The following is a 22,745-nucleotide window of genomic DNA, read 5'->3' as shown; positions in this document are numbered from 1 at the left end:
GTTACTGTTTATCTTAGCACCATTTCAAAGTTAGTGCAGGTCCAAGGTTACAAAAGTAGGTGGCATTTTGCATGCTCTTCTCCATCCAGACAATCCAGAAACTGGATTCTCTTCTGCTCCTGCCCTGACTGCATTTTTGATCATTTTTTGCTTGGACAACATTCTTCAGTGAAACAAAATAAAATGGTTTTTTAATGATTCTGCCTCTCTTTTAATCTTCTCATCTCATTTCCTATGTCTTATTCTTAGTCCCCTCTCCTCTTTTTTTATTTAATTCTAATATTTTAAAATAAATTTCATCCTTTTATTATTAACACCTTTCTTTGTCTGCTGCTGATTCCTTTTTAATTCTTCTATTGGTAATCCATACTTCTTGCAGAGCTCTCACTGCACCACACTGCCAGCTTTGTCACTCTGCATTGTATCTCAGTGCTGGCCAGCTTGGTACATCCACTTATAATATGATGAATAGCATCTGGAGCCTGGCCACACAGCCTCCATTCTGGTCTTGGTGCTTTTCTAAGCCATCTATCCTTTCTTTTACAAATAGCCCATTCCTGTGTGGCCATAATGAATTTCTCCATTTCTCTTTTCAGTCTTCTGACAGCCTACCTGCCATTTGCCATTGTCCTGTGACATTTTCAAAATTCTTTCCATGTTTTTGTTTTTCAATTGGTTTATTCTTGTGCTGTTCTTACTGGTGTGTGACTAATAAATTATCCTCAATAGTAGAATCTTTTAATTTTGCAGCTTCCTTATGATTAAACAAACTTATTTTCAGTTTAGAGTTTTTTAACTTTACAAGTTCCCTTCCTACAACTCCCTTTGTTGCTGTTCTCTGTTCTTCCTGGCAACATTAACTCCATTTTCAATTGCATTCACTTTTATTACCTCAGGCAACTTTGACTTCTTATTACTTGTACAGTTACATTGCCTTAGATTAACTAGATTTACTTTTGAAATATACCACTCTTGCAAAGATATCAGTTACTCAGATTTGCCAGTATATGTGGACCAAATACGTCATCAAAAGATTGTGGCAACTCAAGGGAGGATAGAGAGGAGCCAAAGAGGGACAGATGGAGCCATGACAGTAATGTTTAATTGATAAGGTAACACTTCCTAAGCAGAATGGGTGGTTGTGGATACACAAAGTGACCTCATAAATTCCCCAATTGAATCACCACTATTAATTACTATAATTTAGTTCATATTATGATGTCATTTTGACTGACACATCTTTAGAGGATATTCTGCAAAATATATTCTAAACAGGTTGTTGAACTTGTTATTGTTAGACATGTCCCCAGTGGTTCAACATTGGTTGAAAACACTCTTAGAATATAGACAACATTGTAATTGTCTCAAAAAATGTCAAAATTGAAATAGGAAAAGAAATCGTAACTGTGAGGACACAGAAACACAGAGACATCCCTCTGTTAAATATCTTGTCAAAGGCTGTGAGTGTCTTCAATTTCAATAGGCTTTTTCTTTTTGCCTTCTGCTATTTATAGAAATGATAAAAAAAGAAGACTGAAGAAAAAACGTTGCTCACTTCTAGACTGAAATCAGAGTTAGTGTAACCACAGCATTGGACAGTGACTTCCCCTGTGATACAGAAGGTAAGATATTCACATCAGCATTACAGCCACTTGTAAGTATTATTTCTGGACAGCTGAAGTACTCAGCTAAGAGTAACATACAAAGGCATTGGTACCTGTACAGAAAACCCATGTGTTAGTGGCGTTAGGAAATGTTTTCCTTTAAAAGAGATAATAAACAGCAAGCTCTCCTGCTTGCTTCATGAAAGACCTATATCCACATACATTTTTAAGAAAAAGAAAACTTAGTATTTTGCATCTTAGAGTACTACATTTTCATATTGAAGGAGCTCTACAAGCTATTGCTAAATGCATAATGGAACTTGTTTCTTCCCACACAGTGAATTACCAGGACCCATGTAGCAGTTACCTGACACTGCTTTTTTTCAGAATGTGTATAATGACTGTACAGATATGTTAACATAGAGAGACAGAGGCTCAGGGGACTGAATACAACCATTAAACAAATTTATATTGCTTTTCTGGTCAAAATCCTTCATAAGCAGAGGCCACCAAAGCTCTCAATGTCTAAGAAGAATTTAAGAGCATGCTTCAAGACAGGCAGTTTCAGGTTTTGTGGTCCTAAATCTGCCTCTGGATCCACTCTACAAAACAGAAACGTGACTTGTAATGTGAAGAGGCATCCTTGATAGTTCCAGAAATGAAAAGACGGGAAAGGTGGCAGTACCAATGAGTTTTGATGCCTGCAGTTACTCTTTGCAGCACTTACCTAAGAGACAGTTTAGCATGGTCCAAGGTTTGTTCGCACAAACTGTAGACTTTGCTCTGGAAGTGCTATACCTCTACGTCTCAGGATGGGTAAATGCACTATACAACATATTAGAAAGAAATGCAACAGTGCTGTAGGTGTGGATTCCTGCCAAAATGATCCATTCAATGCTTTGGAATGGACTGAGTCATTGGCAAAAACCCACAATCAAGACAGTCAAGAACAAAATGTATTAAAAAATATACATTTGCTTATGTTACTAAAAGCGGTAGATTGCCAAAAGTGACTAAGAATAATTACTTCTGTATATTTTATTCTGCCTGTGCAATGAAATTAAATTGGTCTGCTTAGTCACATATTTTGCTTGGAGTCACTGTTTTACTCCCATGAAAGTCAAAGGGTTTCATACATTTTATTTTGATATGACAACATAAGCATTTAGAAAAATAATAAGACAAAAATATCTATCCTATTTTCAACAGAGTAAAAATAAGTTCAAATGTTTTCACTGACACACAGTTTAATGAAAGGTTTTGCTTGAGGGACTAGATTTTTGGAACATAAAGCACATCCTTGAGAGAGGTCTGTTAGGAAGAAAGTCATGAAATACTCCTTAAAGCTACACATGAAAGCTTTCTAATTGGGTGATAATTGACTATTCTATTTTACCATTAGTAATATCTGGATCAGAATCAAAATTAATAAAAAAGAGTCCTTCCTTTATAATGATTTTAAGCGATTGTAAAACTATTTAGTCCCTATTTTGAACCTGAAGAGAAAATAAAAAGTTTGAGGATATTAGCTGAAGTTTATGAAGATCATGACCTCTTGCAGATTCTTTTTTTATGTCATTCTATTTGCAAACAAAATATTTTTTTTCTGTTTCTAATTGTTCTGTTTTCATCATTGAAGTCATAGCTACTGAATTAAGTGGTAAAAAGATAAATTTAATGGTTATATCTCTGAATGAATTTGAAAGAAGATAAAGCAGAGGTATTATGATATTTCATGATAAAAAAAAAAAGATAATCTGCCCTTGAACCTTGTCCTCTAAGGATCAGTGCAGACAGTCTTATTTTGATTAATTTGTAAAAGATGAATTAGGGATTGGGGGAAGGAAAACAAAGGAAAGGCAAATCCTTAATTACAATCTTAAGCAACTGTGTGCAATCATGTTTCAGGATTTTCTTGCCTGAATACATCTTATTAAGTTGGAACCATGCACTCAGACACTCCACAACTTGGAGAATGTAGATTGCTTCTAGTTGCTCTCTTTAAACCACTACTTCAGTTCACAAATGCCATGTTGAATTGCCTCCCTCTGATTAGAAAGGTGACATTGGAAATCACATCTGAAAGTGAAGGTTAAAGACAAGAAACACATAACAGTTACATATTACATTTATTAAAAGAGTTATGCATGCTGCATTTGTGTATTCAAAGACTATAAACTAATTCAGAAATTAATTTTTTTAAAAAAACCTTTGTGATATAAACCAATTGTTTTGTTGCTGCTTTTTTCTTATTGAAGTGACTTTATCCACACATTACTTTATTAGTGTTGACAGCACACTTCATAGTATAATGTATAGTAGGAATGAAAAGTAATTATATATTCACATTGTTAGTTTATATCATGTTGAAAATGCTTTTCTGGTAAATATAAACCAAAAGTCATTGGCCAAGGTGCATCTCTTACAGTTGCCCTTGGTATATAGTCCATTGTTCTAAAAACAGTATGTGTTAAAATATTTTTGTCCGTGAAAAATGTCAGTTCAGCAGCTCTGCCAACATTTGGAACCTCTGCTTTTTTTGCTTTTTTTTTTTTTTTTTTTTTTTTTCAGGAGGCGTGCTGACTCCTGGCTGATCATGTTTCAGTTGTAGATCTGTTTCGTTCTGCAGACTCAAAAAGGCTTCAGCAGTGCTGGAAGGAGGCAGAAAGTTTGTGCTGCCGCTTTCCCAGCCGGACCACGTCCAAACAAAGCAGGTACTCATTTCCCAGAGCGCCTGCCCCGAGCAGCTCCGGGGTTGCGGGGCTCTGCGTGGGCGCTGCCGGGCACCAGCCCCAGCGTGACACTGAGCCTTCTCCTGCTGCCGGTGCGCACACTCGGCTCTCTCCACCCTTTTTTCTGGGAAAGCACTCGGTTCAGTTATTCAACGTATATTTTACTTTTTTCAATCCTCTTCTCCCTGCTCACCACCACCCCGCGGTATAAACAGGAGCCAGAGAGGCGTGACAGCAGCTCTAGGGAGACAGAGGGCAGCAGGGCTGCGAGGTTTTAAGTCCCCCGAGCCGGTCGGTGGTGACTCCGTGCTCTGCCCGGGGACCAGGAGAGGGGACCCCGGCCCGGCCCCGCGGCTGCCCCACGCGGGGCAGGAGGACGGGCCAGGGCAGGGAGCGTGGGTTTCACAAGTGGCAGGCTGGGCAGGCTGAAAGGGCAAAGCTTTAAAGCAGGGACTCCGCAACTTCGGTTTAGTTTTGCGACTTTGTCTTCACGCCTCCAAAGCTCAGTCGAAGCTTGTAGGACAAATTGCGTGGTAGGTTGTGGGGGGGAAAAGTAAAAATAAATAAATTAAAAAAAATTAAAAAAAAATCTTGAAGTCTCTCCTTCAACTCCCTGTTTCAAATGCAAATAGGGAGAGAGATTGGTTCCCGCCCCACCCCCTAGCCCGGCTCCTGATTTTTATCCAAAGGACTCCATCTGTATATCCTGTCAAGGAGGAGGAGGAGAAGAGGCGGGAGGGGGGAGGGGGGGGGTAGTGGGGCCGGGCAGGCTGCCTTTGCTCCCTGGATCCCGCTTCAATAGCCACCGCTGGGTCTTCGGGAGGTACAAAGAGTCCCTGTGCCGCCTCCGCGCGCCCTCGGACGGAGCTGGCAGCCGGCTCCAGCCACCGAGCCGTGATATCCCCTGCCCAGAGCAGCATCCCCACCTCCTCTGCTTTCTCCCTCCCTCCCCGCTCCTTCCCTCCCTCCTCTTCCTCCTCCTCCCGCAGCCACGATCCGCACCCAGTCGGAGCTGGGCTTGGCACCGGCACCCACTTCTCCCATCGTGTGCCCAGCGGCTGCCAGTGCAGTGCCGCGCCGTGCCGTGGAGGAGGAGGAGCGGAGCAGCGGCAGCGCTCCCATTCCCATCTCCGCGGGTGCGGGCGAGTGCGCGGGCGGGCGCGCAGCCCCCATGCCCGGTGGGCGCCTCGCCGCCCACAGCCCGCCCCCCCCTGCTTGGGAGCATCCCGCCAGCACTTCGCCGCGGAGGCACCGTCAGCCCTTGGAATTAAAATACTCACCACGCTGGGCAGCCGAGGGAAAGGGGGAGCAGGTAAGTGCTGGCTGCACCTGTGCCTCTCCTTGCCTTCCTTCCCCTTTCCGTTCCCCTCCGGTGTAGGCAGAGGGCGGTCGGAGCAGTTGCAGGAAAGGGCTGTGCGCTGCTCCTCCGCACCCGCTCGCCACGGAGCGGCTCCTGCCCGGAGCGGAGCCGCGGCTCTGCGGAGCCGCCGGGAGCGGTGCGGCCGCGGCCGTAAGTTTGACGTTCCCCGGGCTGGGGGCGGCCGGGACCGGCCGCGGGAGCGCCCAACGCCAGGTGTGGTGGGGAAACCGTGGAAAGTGAGAGCCCTGGGACTATAGATGCGTGTGCACCTTCTGAGAAATAAGAGAACAATAGCATCACTCTTGACTCTTTGGAGAAGTCTCACGGACAAACGGGGAAGTCGGGTGGGGGAAGGGAGGACCACAGACTTCTGCAAAATATCGGCAGTCCAAAGTCCTGACTGTCTCAGTCCTTTCTGCCAAGCCAAAGCGGCTGTCTTGCTTGGGCTCGAAGTCTGGCAGTGATGCTACAGTGCAAAATATTATAAAGACAATGAAATTTCCTGAGTTATTTCCCAGAGCTTTTGTCCTTCTATGTCAAAGATGTTCTAGAGTTTGCAAATGTTGAATTTATGGGAGCCGTTTCTTTGATTAGTATTCAGCTGGTAAGGCTAGCTCTGCAGTGCTTGGCTGATGCTGACCCTTCCCCCTCCGCCCTGTCCCCCAATCCATCCCCATATCCACACACGGGCATGTCCTGCTTTCCTACAATAGGCTGTGTATACCAGTAGCAAGAGGTTTGTCATCTGGATCCTCAGACTTCTAGTTACTAGTGGAGGCAAAAAAATATTCCTTTTTGAGATATGGTTTAGCCTTTATACTGCTTTCAAAAGGTGAAGTAGTTCAGGTGAGCCCAGATTCTACAAACGATGCCTTCCCTGGGATGTGAGAAAGGATGGGAGATGGATAATTTTGATGTGCTCTTTTTCTGGGAACTGAAATGCTGATACTTTAATCTTCTCTCCTTGCAAGGATAAAATCTTATGTTTTGATAGATAACTTGCTCAAGCCAAACCAGAGACTTGAAAGGGCAGGGTATACTTCATAGTCTCCTTAACAAGACATACTGACTTGCAATTTTTCAGCTAAAACATAGGTGATTGTGCAGCTTTGCAGAAAATAAATTGCTTTTCCAGGACAAATAAATACATAAAAGAGCCAAACTTTTGAGCATGCCAGTTTCTGAAACAGTCTCTCCTTGGTGTTGATGCATGACTTTACTTTTCTATCCTTAATTTATCTGCTAATTGTTTCTGTGTTGCATTATTTGAGTTTGCAAGGAATTGTTCCTGGTGAAAGCTAGGTACTTTATTTCTGAGAAAGGTGGGTCTACATAACCCCAGGTGCAGAGTTGTGCAGATGGGCAGTAGCATGAAAGTTGCATAACTACATTAAGTTTGCTTACCATGGAGCTCCTGAAGGTACAACAGGTCAACAGATAAAGATCAGCTATAAAGTGATGCTGATTTTTTTCTCAGCAGTATTATAACAGTTTTAACAATGCGGAAGTGAAGTGAGGATATTTGGAAATGATACGACTGTGCCTCATTAGAGCTAGTTCAGTGCCACGAGTGTGTTACCCCTTTGGAGGAAAAAAAGAACACAAAACCCACTTAACAAACTCAAAAGAACTATCCAGGGACCAAATGTGCTATTATTTTTAAGTCCTTTTGCACAATTTTATAGCTTTTCAGTCTGCAACTACCAGGGGATCTAATCTAGACATCTAGACACACATTTATTTCAGGGTCATGAAGAAAAGCTAAGTAAAATTCAAAAACAATTGCAGTAAAATCCACAGTAAGGGAGGGCCTAGCTATGACAGCTTTTAATATTAAGTATGTGCAATATCTAGGATTTGAGTACTCGATAAAGGTTTAAAACTACCAGGAATATTAGGAATATATCAAAGGTAATAATCTGAGCTACCACTGCAGGTTAGAAATGTGTGTCAGTTAATGTGAGTGAAAATACAAACATCAGTAATATAGCCTACTTTCTTGCAAAAAGCCTCTAAAGATTGCAGTTTTAATCAAGGAACATTTCAGCCTTATAATGGGAGACTTTACTGTAATCAAAGGCTGATGTGGGTCATTAGAATAGTGTTAAAAGTCAGATGACAGCCTCACAACTCTCCTAAGCCTACTTTCATTGATTTAATAACAAGGCACTATTGATTATTTGCTATCGATTTAGTAGCAAAATATTCTTATGTTTTCATGTAAAAGTGTAATTGTAAAGCATTTGTACAGCAGCAGACTAACTGTGAATTTTCCGATGAGAAGAATGGATACAATACCCACATAGATTTCCACCTATCCTTTTCACATATGACTGTGTGTGCATGCACGTTCCCACATTTCTCTATGTTTCTTCAGCAGTCAGAGACTTGACTGAAGAAAATCATTACTAATGCAAGACCTTATATTGTTCTACTCCAACTTAAATTCCTACTTTGCTATAAACCTGGCTAAACCTTTTCTCAAAGGGATTCAACTAACAAACTGACTCCCATGTGTGATGAAAATAGAAAATATTTTAAACTTCAAGTGGTTTACAGATGAGTACACTGCTTGGGAGTCAGTCCTAGTGATGTCTAGTGAGTTTTTGTGAGTGTTTTCAGTCTATTGACTTCAGTATCTGATGTGTTCAGCGGTTCTTCAATGAAGGCCTTTCTTGGACCATTCCTTTTCCTTTAGTTTATCGCACACATTTTTTTTTCATGTACGCTTTCATGCTGCTACTGGGTATTGTTTTCTTGTGGCAATGAAAATCATTAAATTCTATCTGAGGAAGGGTGCATAAAATAGATGGTTACTTCAGTTTTTCCTGTCAAACCAGGCTTAACTCTAAGCAGTAATGCAGGAGTGCCTCCTCTGGGAATTCAGCAGTTCTGCAAGAAAGTTATCCCTAGGCATTATGTGACATTCTTCAGCTGAAATGAGGCTGCAAAAATTGAGCTTGTGGAAATTTAAATATTTGCCTTGATTGGTCCCAGATCCACAAATACTGCTGGTGTTTCTTTTCAATAACTGATCAAATTAGCATAATCCTTCCCAGCAGCTTAGATCTTTCAGATGCACCATGGCAAGGTGAAAAACCAATAAAACCCTTTCACATGGAGAAAATTATATTAGAAAAAAATCTTTCTTCTGATAATTTTGCATGGGGAAGAAAACAAACTTACCAAAAACTCAAACAATTTAGCACTCTAGACACATGCAATCTTATGATCAACTGCAGAGCAGTGTAAAAGACCGAAAGCTGTTTCCTGGCTTTCTTTATGAATTTTTTTAAGCCATATACTTTATAGTAGTGTACCTTGTGGTTTTTTGTCGTCTCATCAGGTCCTTTCACCTGAGTCAGAGGGTATTGGAGCCAGTTTAGTGTAACAGTGCCATATGTTTGGAGCAGTGATAGTTTTTTGCTTCATAACCAGATGCAGACTGCAGGATGTGCACTACATTTACAGATCTCCCATGTGAATATTTAGGCTAGTTAGCGGCAGGAGGTTGTGGTCTGTAGTTGTAATGTCATCTGGCACAGGGAGTTAATAGGTTTCATCGTACTGCCTTGACTTGCAGAGCTTCATTTCATCACAGGGTCCCCACCTCTCTTGCTCCAAGGCACCCTCCTTTTCTTTTTTTCTTTCTCTGAAAAAAGTGATAACCCAACATTGCAATTGACACCGTAATTAGACATGTTATCTTCTCAAAACCTTTTTGTCTCAAGGATCACATTCCTGTTCATGTGCCTGTGGAGGAGTCTCCTGTAATATTTAGGATGTGTGACATGGAGGAGCTGCAAGCTTGTAACAAAGGGGAATTTTCTCTGCCGCTAAATGTAACACCCTGTCCAATGGGCATTGTAAAACTGAATGTCAAAGCGTAAATATTTCAGTGAGGGCAGTCCAGCTGTCGGGGCTCACCTGCTGGTTCTACTTTGTTTAAGGGACCATGGTTCAAGATCCAGTGGCAACAGTCACCCTTGGAATTAACTTCAACACCCTGGCTCTGATTTTACTGAATGACTAAAGTAGAGAAAAACCAAAAAACCCCATGGGATAACTATGCATAGTTGACCGAGCTAATGCAAGATTTATTAGCAGGTGGTGGCTGCTCAGTCAGCGAGGTCCATATTTGCGCGGTAAATTTTGCAATGGTATCAAAAATGGAAGAAGAAAGGAGAATAATGGGGCAGGGGGGAGGATGAGGGAAGAGAAGGCAATAAAACAGGAGTGGTAAACTCTTCAGTTACAACTCCAGAGTGTGGCTGACAGTGAGATTTCAAACTAGAGTAATGCAATCCAGACTGGTGGAATTTAGTAATGGAAAGGGGTTTGGATTTCTACTTCTTCCTGAAGCATTTTATACATTAGAAACACTTCAGGACAAAATATGCTGAAGGACAAAATCCTCAGTTGAGTGGAAGAGGTTGACAGGAAAATGATATGGTTCATAGATTAAGCTGGCACTGTGACACTAGTAGCAATGTGTTAGCAGAAGTCTGCAGGAATTTGCATTTTGGCTGCAAAGGTTAGGTGGTGCAAAGATGATCTCAAGAGCATTCAGCAAATTGCCCTACAGTGGTGGAGAAATCTCAAGATGTGGGGATGGAGGGCTTCCACCATGATATCTCTGAGACTGAAAACTTGTCCTTATCTACTGGTGCTTATTGTGACACGCAAACAACGAACACTAGACTTGATGAGTTGTTTTAGAAATTATGGAGTGAAGCAAAATATTCAGAGAGACTTTTAGTGGGTGTAAATTACCCTTAATTGCTTGCAGTGAGGGGGACTATTCCTTTAAGTTGAGGATCTTATTCATGATCTGAATGTTTTCAACAAATCAAGATTGCCCCTTGGAGACAGTGCATAATAGTGTCTTTTTGACATTAGCAGATTGTTTTGGCAAAGTAGAGTAGTAACATTTTTCAGTTTAGCAGTGTATACCAGTACACTGTGGCTTAAATACAGTTTAATTTTTGTACAGCAGATGGGAGAAAATGTAAGGTTTAGTATGTATATTGAATGAAAAGGTTATTTTTTTTTTCAAATGTATATTGGTTTTTTTTTTTCCAAATGTATATTCTTCAGTCTGAGGTTTTATATATCAGCCAGCTATTTAAGAACATAAACTAGTGTTTGAATATCTTGTGGAAATGTTTTTTTGTTTAATTTTTTTGGTTTTGTGTTTTTATTTGATTCTTACAGCTGTTCACTTGGACAGCATGTTACTGCTTAGTTGAGGCATGCTACCTGCACTGTCCAGATCACATAACATACTCTCCAAATTACACACCAGTTCTATTACTTTGTATTTTTCATATTTGTTATTGCCAGGACTACATGTAAAACAAATAGGGAAAAGAAGCTTAGATGTGAAAGCTAGAGCTTAATGCTTTAAATGCACTAGTAGACAATTTTATTTCTAAAGGCCTAAGTTACTTTTAGGTTGGCAAAGTGTGAGTGAGGAGATATGATTTGGTTTACCCCTATTTAGGGAGGAAGGTAGCATTTGGGAGATCAGAAACAAGATGTAAAGGTACACCTTTATTCTAGGGTAGTTAATGATATCAAAAGTGTAAAAATCACTCAGTTTTGTATATTCTGAATCTTGTTTGTGCAGAAAGAGATGGCATTTCATAAAAGAGCATCTTTAAACAAAAAGTAGAAAGTGGTTACAGGTCAGTTTTGCCATCACACTCAAGTCAGTAAACACAGATGACAGTGAAGACACTGGAATCAGGGCACTGAATACCCTCTGTCACTGTCAGCGTTAGTTTTATCCTCTGCTGCAAGTGCAACCCTGAATACTCTAGCTGTGACTTAATGAAGAAAAAACCACCAACAGTACCTCTTAGTTTTCAATTTTGTGAATGATGTGACATTGCTTATGTGGTCTTGTGGACTTGATAATTATGGACATCATAAAACAGGTGATGTTGAAGTTCTAATTATGCTTGGACAAAATTAATCAAATCTGTATAAAATGTCTGTCTGTCTATCTATCTATCTATCTATCTATCTATCTATCTATCATCTATCTATCGATCTGTCTATCATCCATCCATCCATCCATCCATCCATCCATCCATCCATCCATCTCAGTAAGAAAGGTAATGAAATGCAATTTAATAAAGAGTTCTTCCCAAAACGGAAATTATTTTTAAATACAAGAGACTTCTGCTTTTGGAGGTATCACATATAAAAGGCAGTGTGCTGGAAGAACTATAAATAAAAACCTAAAAAAAAAGGGCTTTAAGAGGAATACGAAGACTTTTCCTGAAGAAGAGAAAAAAGGGAGGGTAGAGTGTTTCAGAGCAGAAAGTGCTGCCACACAGCTGAATAAAAATAATTGGAATTTTGGAGTCTGTGTGGTGAAAGTATTTGAGAATGAGTAAACCACAACAACGTTTTTTTCTCAGGAGGTGTGAGTATTCTGCTTTTCATCAGATTGTGCTGTCTAGCATATGGACTGTTTTTCACTTGGTATTTTGGGTGCGTTTTTCAGTTCTGTGCTGTGGTGTGTGGCTGGGGACCATGGCACTCCATATGGTGGCTTTCATACTTTCCTGCAGGTGTAAAAGAAAGGATATAAGAGAACACTGTTTGAGATAAAGGTTAGAGCAATTCTAGGTTTGAAATGTCTGTTCTGAGCAAGAACAAGACATTTCAAACTGCTTAGTGAAAAGACTCTAACATATTGTAAATGTTTTACTGACATTTCTTAAGAAAATCCATTTTGTATTTTTATCTCTGTTAAATAACAATCTGCTGCCTCTTTGAAATAAACTGACAGTTTATCAATATCAGATGTCTTTAACATGATGTAACTTAGACACAGAGAGGGTAAATCAAGGATGCATAAACAGCCTCTACTACAAACAACGTTTACCGTAGCTGAACAGAGCAGTAGGAAGGGAACATATCACAGGGAAAGCACAGCTAAGCTACTTCCTTAGCACTCATTGGCAGCCCTCTCAGTAATTACTGTCATATGGTCATGATTTACCCAAAGCGCCAGATCAAAACTGAGTTATGACTAGTTGGGATTAATCATTTCAAAGTAGGCTCTTCTAACGAGGATGACACCTGCTTGTTAATCCTGCTGTGACAAGAATTTTGGTCCATGTTGAAGTGATGTCTTTTATAACTGTAGCATCATGTTTTCAAAATTAGGGTCTTTAGGTAAGGCTTGCCTATTCTTTTCATTTTGCCTGTAGGGAGACACTGGATTTTCCTATTTGGAAGCTTTCAAATTGCTGCTGCTTAGCAAACACGCTCAGTGGGTTTGTGGTTTATCCCACCAGCCTCTAAGCAAAGCCTTTCTGGTGCAGGGCACTACCACAGAAGGGATTACAATAAAAAGGCTTTAAATACAGTCTGTAATCAGAAGAGCTTTTTATTTGTTTCATGTTTCTGCCCTCTAGGTACCTTTGGCAGCACAATGCATAGGCGTTCTGCAGCTGAAAGAGCCTGACATACTGAAAACAGATAGTGGATATCTCATTTCACTCAGTTTTAGTAGTAATGGGTAGGACTATGATAATCAGTCCAGAGTGTTTAATGTGTATGTGATTTAATGTCTAGCCTTTTTAGATTAATTAAAAGTATAAAGGATGAAATCTTCTTTCTTCTGGGGCTTCCTAAGTAGCAGCAGTTCACTCCAAATTAATGCCGTTATCTATTTTAATTTCATCCTTATTTCCACTTCATGTTTGGCACTTCGTAAATGCTTCTTGTCTCCCTTATTGCTCACTTGGACAGGGAGGATGTCTGTTTAGGAGACAGCTTTGCTTATCTGGTGATTCTTCTAAAAGGGGAAACTATGTTTGCTTCTGACTGACAGAATTTATACTTTTACAAACATTTTGCTAAGTATACATTTTTACATGGGCAGAGAAGGCTCACAGTCATAAAAGGCAGAAAAGTCTTGTTTAAGTATTGAAGTTTGTCTTTCTAAAAAAAAATAATTTTTTTATTAGTAAGTCCCATGAGCCATAAAATTATTAAAATTTTAAATAAAAACTGATTTACCTTTGTTAATTCTGGAAATCATTTGTAATTACATCTGGGTTTCATTGAAAATACAAAATGACATTATCTTCTGATCTTTCTGGGCATATTTCTGTATAAATATATAAAGTAGTCTAACATGTTTCTTACACTGCCTGACATTTGTTTTAGGAATGTAGTGAAATTGAGTGGGGAGACTCAGGGCTTTTTACCAGGTCAGATTCAGATCAGAACAAATCACAGCATCTGGTGTACTGTGACTAAGAATCAATCATATTGTTCTGATGCATCTTACTCTCCTTCATTTTATTTTTGAGTTATATGGGAGAGAGTTAATCTTGGATATATCCCTGCCATTATTACAACTTGCTGCCTCTAGCTGGTTTGTAATTATATCATAGTAATGGCAAGTAAAGCAGACCGTAGTAGGCAGAAGAGAAAATATCAAACAAAATTACTGTAAATAATTACAATTACTCTGATTATTTTAAAGAGCAACAATTTTAGCATTTATACTGTAAAAAAACCCCGGTGTATTAAGAGAACATTTAGGAGAAAACTTTATAGCTATAAATACATTTGTATCAGCAGTAGTAATGCCATCCAAGAAGTTCACTATAAACTCAGAGAGATTTATGTAAACTCTTTGGTGTTGATGAGGAGAAAAGTAATGAATAAACAGTTTCAATGCATGATGCGAAAGCTGCAAAGAATTTGCATTCTCTAAAAAAAATTATAATTCTGACAACAGTTCTTGTCTTTTTCCTGTATAGGTACCCATTACACCATTTCTTTGGTGAAGGCTATTCAGCAGTGGTGACATCTTCCAATCGGCCACTCTGCAGATTTTTATCTCTGGACTCCCAGCTGACACCCTGCCGGAGGCTAGAGCTACTGAGACAACTGGAATTGTGCCTGCTTTGGTCAAGGTTTTTTCTTTCATCGAAGAAAAAAAAAACAAAAAAACAAAAGATGAAGTTGGGCAAAGTGGAGTTTTGCCATTTTCTTCAGATACTAGCTCTTTTCCTGTGTCTTTCTGGGATGAATCAAGCAGAGATCACAAGGTCCAGGTCAAAGCCCTATTTTCAATCAGGGAGGACGAGAACCAAACGCAGCTGGGTGTGGAATCAGTTCTTTGTGCTGGAAGAATACATGGGTACAGACCCACTCTATGTAGGAAAGGTAGGGGATTTAAATAAACTTTGGAGGGTGCAGATGCTTGCTTTTTGATGTGTTTATATGATGCAATCTAAAAATTGTAATTTTGTCAGCCCAGAACAGCAACACATTGCATTCTCGTAAGAATGCAAGGTTCCTGTTGCAATTTTCTTTAAGAGCTGTACATATTAGCACTGCTTGTTTAAGAGAGTGCAGTAATGGAAGTGTTTCACCACCACCAATAGGAAGAAGATATTTATTACTTATACTAGGTTTGAAAACAGGAACAAAACGATGAGTGTTCTTTTTTAAGAGTTAACAGCTATTCCCAGAGAAGAAGTTCGGTATTATGTTGTTTGCTCCCTAAAACTCAGCACTACTGAAAGCAAGAGAGAAAGCATCAGGCATCTGTGGGTGTGATGAGTGAAAATTCGGAGGGCATGTCTGCATTACTGCTTTTCTTTGACATTGCCTGGCTGGCAGATTGGCACCTTGGGGGCCTCGCTGTCCTCTGTGCACAGCACAGCCTTGTGGCTTTACCTCGCCTGCGATGGGCACGGGTCCAGTAGAGAGCCAGCCCTTTTACATCAAGGCATCCCAAATGGTTCTTTCTGAGCGCCCGTCGCCGCACATGGAGCACACTGAGCACAGCTGTGAATCCAGGACTTAGCTCATTTACTGCCTTGTTCTAGTGGGTAATACGCTGCCTTCAGCAATTATGCAGGGGAAAAAAAAAGCCCACAAAACAAAACCCCCTCTTGTGTTTCTCTGTAACATTTATGTGTAATCATTTTATTGAAAGGAAAACCCATTTTCTCGGTAATATCAGAATCAATAAATAGAGTTTCTCATTAAAATACAGCAAATGCATAGAAAACAAGGGAGTGACAGCTTTTGGCACAACAGCACGCTTACAGAAAAAGAGATGAAGTAATCTGAAATCCACTGCTTCAAATATACCAGTGCAATGAATTTCAGCTTACTTAATTCATCCTACTGAGACAAAACCTTGATGTTTGTGTTAATGCAGTTAAGCACTTAGAATTTAATCATGCCAACGGAATAATCAAGTTAAATAGGGAACTGCTTTCATGATTGCAGCCATCGTTGTGTTTAGGTGTTTTTCTGAATTGGGACTGGTACTTTGCATAATTGAACCCTTAAGAAAGGTGTGCTAGAATCAAAAATGTCATCTTGTGGTGACATTACAGTGGTCTTGAAAGTTTTGGTAAAGTTTTACATTATGTAGCAGTACCCATTCTGATGCCACACAGCTGCTGGTTGCCTGTGTGGGTTTGTCTTTTAGGCAAATTTGTCCCCAGGTTGGAATTTCTCTTGTGGCTCTGGAAATGGCCTATTTGGCATTCCTTCCTACTGTTAAAAAAAGAAGTGTGGCTTGCAAATTTGAATTTCTCTCCTGGAAAAGACGCATCTTGAAATACTTGAGTGAAGACTAGTTTTGATGTGTAGTAATTCTCGTATTCAGTCGATTGCTATATTATGGCCAAAAATGCTGTGGTAGTGCTGTAGTACATGATATTTGCATGCATGTGGTTATTTTTAGTTTCACAGTCTGCTTTTTCCCATCCTTTGCAAGAGTCCTAGCATTCACAAGCAGATATCTTCCAAAACACAACCTTTTTTTTTCCTCCTGAAACATTCTGTGCCCAGCCTGCTTTTGTATCAGCAGTATGAATTGTTGGCTGAGGAATTCGTACCAGCAATCCATTTTGTAGGAAGAGCAGATAAGAATTTTCACTTACAAAAAGAAGCCCATCTTCCTGGAAACACAGTCCTTGCTGAGCATCTTGTAAGATAAGATGTGCCCAGTTCCTAACCTTCTCACTGTAGAGGCTTTTCACTGTGTGGCTCCTGAGGTGCAGTCATGACCGAAGCTGCATTCCCACACAGGGGAGCAAAAAGGTGAAGAAGTGAATTTCTTTCTGTGTCTTAACATATTATGTGTAGCGCCACTACAAGTGCGGCTGAAGTGAGCAGCAGTCACCTTCATCCCCCTCTTCTCCTCTTAAAAACATTGTTGCTCTTGTTTCAAATCCTTTGCAGGGGTAGGAACAGAGAAGACCAAGATTTGGATAGGAAGGATGGATTTTTTAGTCTTTTTTTTTTATTTTTTTTTTTTCCCCTTGGTGAGGAAGCTGCAGAAAGCAAAAAGCTCTCATAACTCACTTTTCTCATCAAATGAAGTGGAAGCAGCAACCAGACTCTGCAGAGTGCTCTGCTTCTGGGGAGGCCAGTCCTGTGCTGCCTTGTGTTCAGGATGCTTTGCAGGGTGCCAATCTAACTGCACATCCAGGAAGGAGGGTCCTTCCTCCAGCCTTTAAGGGCTGTGAGATAAAAAGGCTTCAGAAACACTCAAGCAAATGGAGCTGTAATGCGGAATACTGTCTCCCTGGCACTATTCAATTTTACAAAGCCCTAGGCAATTCTAGTTGGAAGGCAGCATTTGGGGGATGTTAGCGTTACATGGCAAATCATTCAAGAGTTGTGAAATATCAATGTTAGTTCCATGTTCAGCACTAGCTCTGTCCTCCTGGGTGTCTGCATGCTGACACTTTAATTGCAAGATCATGCAGAGTAAAACCCTTTTCCTCGTAAATAATGTAGTAGGATTCCTATTCACCTCTGTAAAACAAGTCCTTCCCTTAATTTTTCAGTGTTTTCATGTTTGTTTAACGAGGCTTCACATCTATACCTGAGGTATACTGCTGCCTTCCTTCTTGATATTCTTTTTTCATTTTCCTAAGTGCATATGTATTTTTTTTCATAAAGGCAGCAGGGCCTGTTTCTCATGTGACTCTGGAGAAACCTCTGGAGGAGTTCCATTAATTTCACTCTAATAGGAGTCAGAGGTGACAGAAGTTTGGTGCCATTTTATTCTCTTATTTTAAAAATTAGGTCCTTCCTCTCTATGATATGAATTTTAATAATCTTGGATGTAATTTTGAGCACTTCTTTGGAGGTGCTTAACATGTAATCAGATTGTGGACTGAACCATGTACAATTCTATTTTGTCGGTCAGCCCAGCATATGTTATGTTCACTTGAAGGGCTGAAGCATTTAACTGTTTAACGCATTAAAACTGTTTGGATAGGTACTGTTCTCTTCCAGACATGCCATGTAGGAGGTGAGGCAGTTAACTGTGATGCTTATTGAGCTAGAAGCATAGCTGGCTTCTGTTTGCTGGAAAATGTTTACTATTGCTTGGTAATATGTTTTTGTAAAATGCCTTACTCTGTATTTTCCTTGTAAATTATGGTAATGGAATCTATTTGGAAAAAAAAAATAGTATAGAGCAGTTTTAAATGATTTGAAACATAAGCACCCAAAATTAGGAAAATTTTTGTTGAAAATGCTGTTATGTTGAATATTTGAAAAGTTGCGTACGGTCTTGTAATTGAAGTTTCCATGGGTACACATTGGCAAAAAGGGGTACAGTAAAAGTAGAACTTGAAAATTTTGTTGGTACTTTTTTGGTTTTGTTACATAACTATCAAACATCCAGGGTTGGGGGTATTTTGGTCTGATAGGTTTGAGTTTTTTTATTATTATTTGTTTTAATCTGTCTTCTGCTGCTAGAATGTCAGTCTCATCAAAAGCATTATAATGACACAGAATCTCTGCCAGTAATAATTTCATGTTCCTTATTAAAAAGCTAAAAAAACCCCAAACAAACAAAAGAAGCCACAAACAAACCTGAAGAAGGGAAAGAGGTCTTTGAACTCCATGTGAGATGCTGATTGATAGATAGCTTCACTGTTTTCTTTAGGATCCAAACCAACTCTCCTTTTCCAATTGCTCTAAATTTAGGTATAGTTACAGGGCAGTTTCAAGCTTTTGGCTGAGTTAAACTCTTCCTTTGAGATCTCACTAGCATATGAAGGACTCAAAATAAAAACCAGAGGCTCTTGACTGAGCACAAACCCAATAAGATAGTATGTAACTTTGAAAGGCTCATTGGTAATTCTCAAAAATAATGCTTTGAAATCATAAGACGCCCTGAGTGTTATTTTTTATTTATAATGTAAGAGAAAGTAAAGCAAAAGTGCTAACCTGTATTTTCTAGATTCTAAAATAAAGAAAAATGGTTAAATGAGTGAACTAAGAGCCTCTAGTTTCCTAGATCTCACAGTCACTGCCTTCCAACACAATTTTACCTGCCTTTTCTGACTGTCTTAAGGTAAATAAACCTGTTGGATTCAATTTTCAAACATGGACAAAAGTGCATAGAAGCAAATATTTGCATTATTATTTCCTGGAGTAGTACAGAATGAGGTGCATGTGAAAAAAGAAATGAAGTTAAGCTTTTCCTAAAAAATTACATCATTTAAGAGAATTTGCAGGTTCTACAAGTTTTAAGAGAACTTACAGGAAGGATGGGTTTTTAAAGCACCCATATAACAAGTCTATGTTATTATTAGCATAGAGAGTGGGTAGTTTTTTTCCAGTCTCCTCATTTTGGAGGGAAGGAGGCTGGATAGGGGAGGATACTGGGGTTTTAGATTAATGCTTTGTTTTTCAAAGGTGTTGGTGAATATTTCAATAAGGTGACAGAATGACTCACATACTATATTTATCTGTGGTGTGACCTTGTCTCAGGCCATACAGATGCAGTCAGCAGTAGTGCTCTTTTCATAGAATCATAGCCTGACAATTTCAGATGTGGCTGACTAATTTTGACTGGGTTGGATAATAAGTGTCTTTGCTAAAATACTTTAAGGCAGTGAGTACTGTGGAAGTACTGGCCCCTCAGTCAAACTCAGACTGAACTGTGGGAATATTACAGTCATTTTGGGAAATGGAGAGGACATGGGGTGATATAACAAAGGCTAAATATAGGTAAAAAGGACTGGATTGCCTCACTTGCACATAGTGAAGAAGGAGGTTAGTCAGGTGCAATTCCCTGGAGGGATCTGACCCTCCTGCTGCTTCTAGAGGCATCCACAGGGACTAGGGCTCTCTGCTCAGCTTCAGTCTGTGTTTTTTACCCTCCAAGCATCCTGTGAAAGGTAAATATTCATGTCTGCTCTGCAGGTAAGCTCCTGGCTGAGAGTACCCACAGCTCTGCAGGTTTTTGTTCATTTTCCACCCCAAGAAGTTTAGGAAACAAAAACATTCAAACACACCGAACTCAGACCAACTATTTTTCATCTGTCTTTGTGGCCTCTGTGTGGAAAACAGACAGTATAATAACTCAGAAAGAAACTTCCCCTTTGTTGTATTTTTCCTCACTTTCTATTTGTGTTATCTTTACTTTTATCATAATCTTTGAAGCACTGTTGTTTTATATACTCCCAGAAGGCCATTTATAGAAGGGAAAAAGAAAGTCTGCTGTATTTCTGATATTTATCCATCTCAGGAACTCTTTGCTTTTCTCTGCTATGAAAATTGATAACAGTTGACCTTTTAAGTAAAATGGGACATGCCATTCTTGTCAAGTATTTTCCTACCACAAGTGCTGCAAATGGAATGAATGAATGAACAGCCAAAATAATTAAGTCCTTCTTACTTGCTTTATGTATTGAATAGGTCTTGGGGAAGTGATGCTTCAGTTGTACTGCACATGTATGACTTTACTATCTCAACTTGTTCTGTCCAGTCCCAGTATCACACACTTTTCTTCACTGGATAGTCACTGTGGGCTTTGTGTGCTATTTCCATGCTATAATTCATGTGGATTACCCTGAATAACTGAGAGATGACTGACAGTCCAAATGTTCCCTCCTTAGCATGCAGGGCTAAAGTGTCTCTGGGGAGAATGGTGAGATTAAGGCACACAGGAAGAATTATCCAAAAGATTACATAAAATCTGCTGCATTTTCCTGGTTGATTTCATCAGCCTGACCAGCTACAGTGTAGTTTGTTCTCTCCCTCCTTACTGGAAGTCCTCTTCTCTCATTGCTGAATGGATACTAGAGAAGCTTTTATGCCAGGGACTTAAAGTGATGACAATTTCACAAGCCCAAGCACTAAAAGACAATTTGTATGTAATTTCATTATTAAAAGCGATAATAGAGTTGAGAGACTTATGGTTGGATACTGAACCAAACATGTAGCTTTTTGACCTCTTTCTATAATATAGAACATTGATCCTTAACATGTGCCATTACAGAAGAGGAAGGTTAGTGAAGGTGATGACAACATCAGTAAATTAGGCAGCCCTCATGGCAATTTTTGTTCAATGGCACAGCCCTGCTATTTATGTAATCCTGTAATACCCTTTCTGTATTTCAGCAGAATGAGAGGCTCTACCTGCAGTGCTCTGCTCTGGATGTGTTTTGGGCATTGTTTAAAACTAAATTTTATGAGTCTGACAAAATAAAAAAGAAACAGTAAAAGCTGATTTTGCAATTATATGTAGATGAGAGGCTCCTGTATGCTTGGTTATCAGAAAATGCCTTATTTTCAGGAAAGAATGAGATTTGAAGCTCTGATGTCAGTCAGGCTGATGCTGCTTCAGCTGACATTCCTTCTCCTTTTTGTCTTCAGAGATTGTACTTGGTCCCTTAGTTCTTGTTGTTGGCTGTCATCCAGCATCCAGTTTTATGTGTGTCCTCTTGTCCCACAGTTCTGTGTTAATGGCATTAGCACTGTAAAACTATGGCTACCAGGAACTGCGAGTATTTGCATTGTTCTAATACGAAGGGAGTCCGTTCATGAATTATTCTCCTATCTAAAATGCAAGTAAACACAACCCCCACTCTGAGGCTGTGGTCTTATAAGGCGAGAACTAATAGCAGACTAAAAAGCAATGACAGAATTCAGAGAACTACAGTGTTAATCAAAATCTGAAAATACTTTGAGAACAGTGGGTCACTAGTGCTGTTTTCCATGAAGACAGAATATTTCATTTCTAAAAATGAGACTCATGCAACATTTTAAAACATTATGAACATATAATTGAGAGCTCTTTCCTGCCTTTACTTCCCAGTGTTTATAGATGACAAGTTTTTTGTAGCTTTTAAGTGCAGACCTGTTTAATATCTGTGTTTGTACAAGGCTACATCTTCTTTCAGACCAGTAAAGATAGAGGATGTTTTCCAGTTTCTTTCAAAATATCAGACTGCATATGCTTTATAGTTTTACATCTTGTAGCCTGCTGTCACACTACCTTTTCATGTTGCCTTTTTTCACTTATACATCTTCTGTTAGCCTTAAGTGTCTGTCTGCAGACTCGTTGGGCATTCATTTCATGTATTAAGTATTTTCCATGTGTCACCATCTAAAAGTGCTGCCAGGACTGTTGCTGCCTTGTCATAACTCTGCTGCTGAATTTCTTCTTTGCTTCAAATTTGTTTTTAAATAACATACTGCATTTCTTAATTCCCTGGCCCCTCTTTTTTTTTTCCCCCAATAATCACTTAATAAAACAGCACTTGTGTACATATATCAGTGTTTTAGTGCTAACTTTGACCACTTAAAGGGAGAACCTGGGACAATATACTTAAGGATTCTGAAAAAAAATCAGGGAATGGTTCCTTTGCATGAAATAAGGTGGCTTTTACATAAATACACTGATGATAAGTGCTGGAAATCTCTTCAGTATCATCTTATTATCTCAGCACTATGAATTTCCTTGGAATAGGTAGCTGAGCAAAGTGCTAACAGTGGAACTGCTGAGAGAAGATGTTACTACACTAGGTTGCTCAGTTCTTTTAGAATAACTATTAGCTATCTTATGTTACCAACATCTTCTCTGTCACTTTTGCACTGGAAGACATTTTTACTGTCATGTAAATTAGAGTCAAGTAGCTCTTAGAAAAGACAGTGGAGTGTGTGCTCTAGAAGAACTCTATTTCTGTCCCAGCTGTTCAGACCATGGTCATGGTATGAGTACCAGCCTATACCAAGAGC

The 22,745-nt window shown here is 39.6% G+C and overlaps 1 protein-coding gene across 2 annotated transcripts in view; it reads left to right on the top strand.

Annotated features, from left to right (window-relative positions):
• Positions 1 to 5,524: 5,524 nt before the first annotated feature.
• The window catches only part of CDH7 (cadherin 7), an 84,737-nt gene continuing 67,516 nt past the window's right edge, over positions 5,525 to 22,745 (top strand). For both annotated transcript variants that reach the window (XM_059857553.1, XM_059857544.1), the window contains exons 1-2: positions 5,525 to 5,648; positions 14,489 to 14,897. In XM_059857553.1, the coding sequence (XP_059713536.1) occupies positions 14,688 to 14,897 (210 nt within the window). In that variant the 5' untranslated portion in view covers positions 5,525 to 5,648; positions 14,489 to 14,687. The remainder of the gene's footprint in view (positions 5,649 to 14,488; positions 14,898 to 22,745) is intronic.

This window comes from Haemorhous mexicanus, chromosome 1 (assembly GCF_027477595.1).
Source record: "Haemorhous mexicanus isolate bHaeMex1 chromosome 1, bHaeMex1.pri, whole genome shotgun sequence".
Classification (NCBI taxonomy): Eukaryota; Metazoa; Chordata; class Aves; order Passeriformes; family Fringillidae; genus Haemorhous; species Haemorhous mexicanus.
Note: the sequence above shows the minus strand (reverse complement) of the source record. Positions and strands in the feature narration are given on the sequence as shown.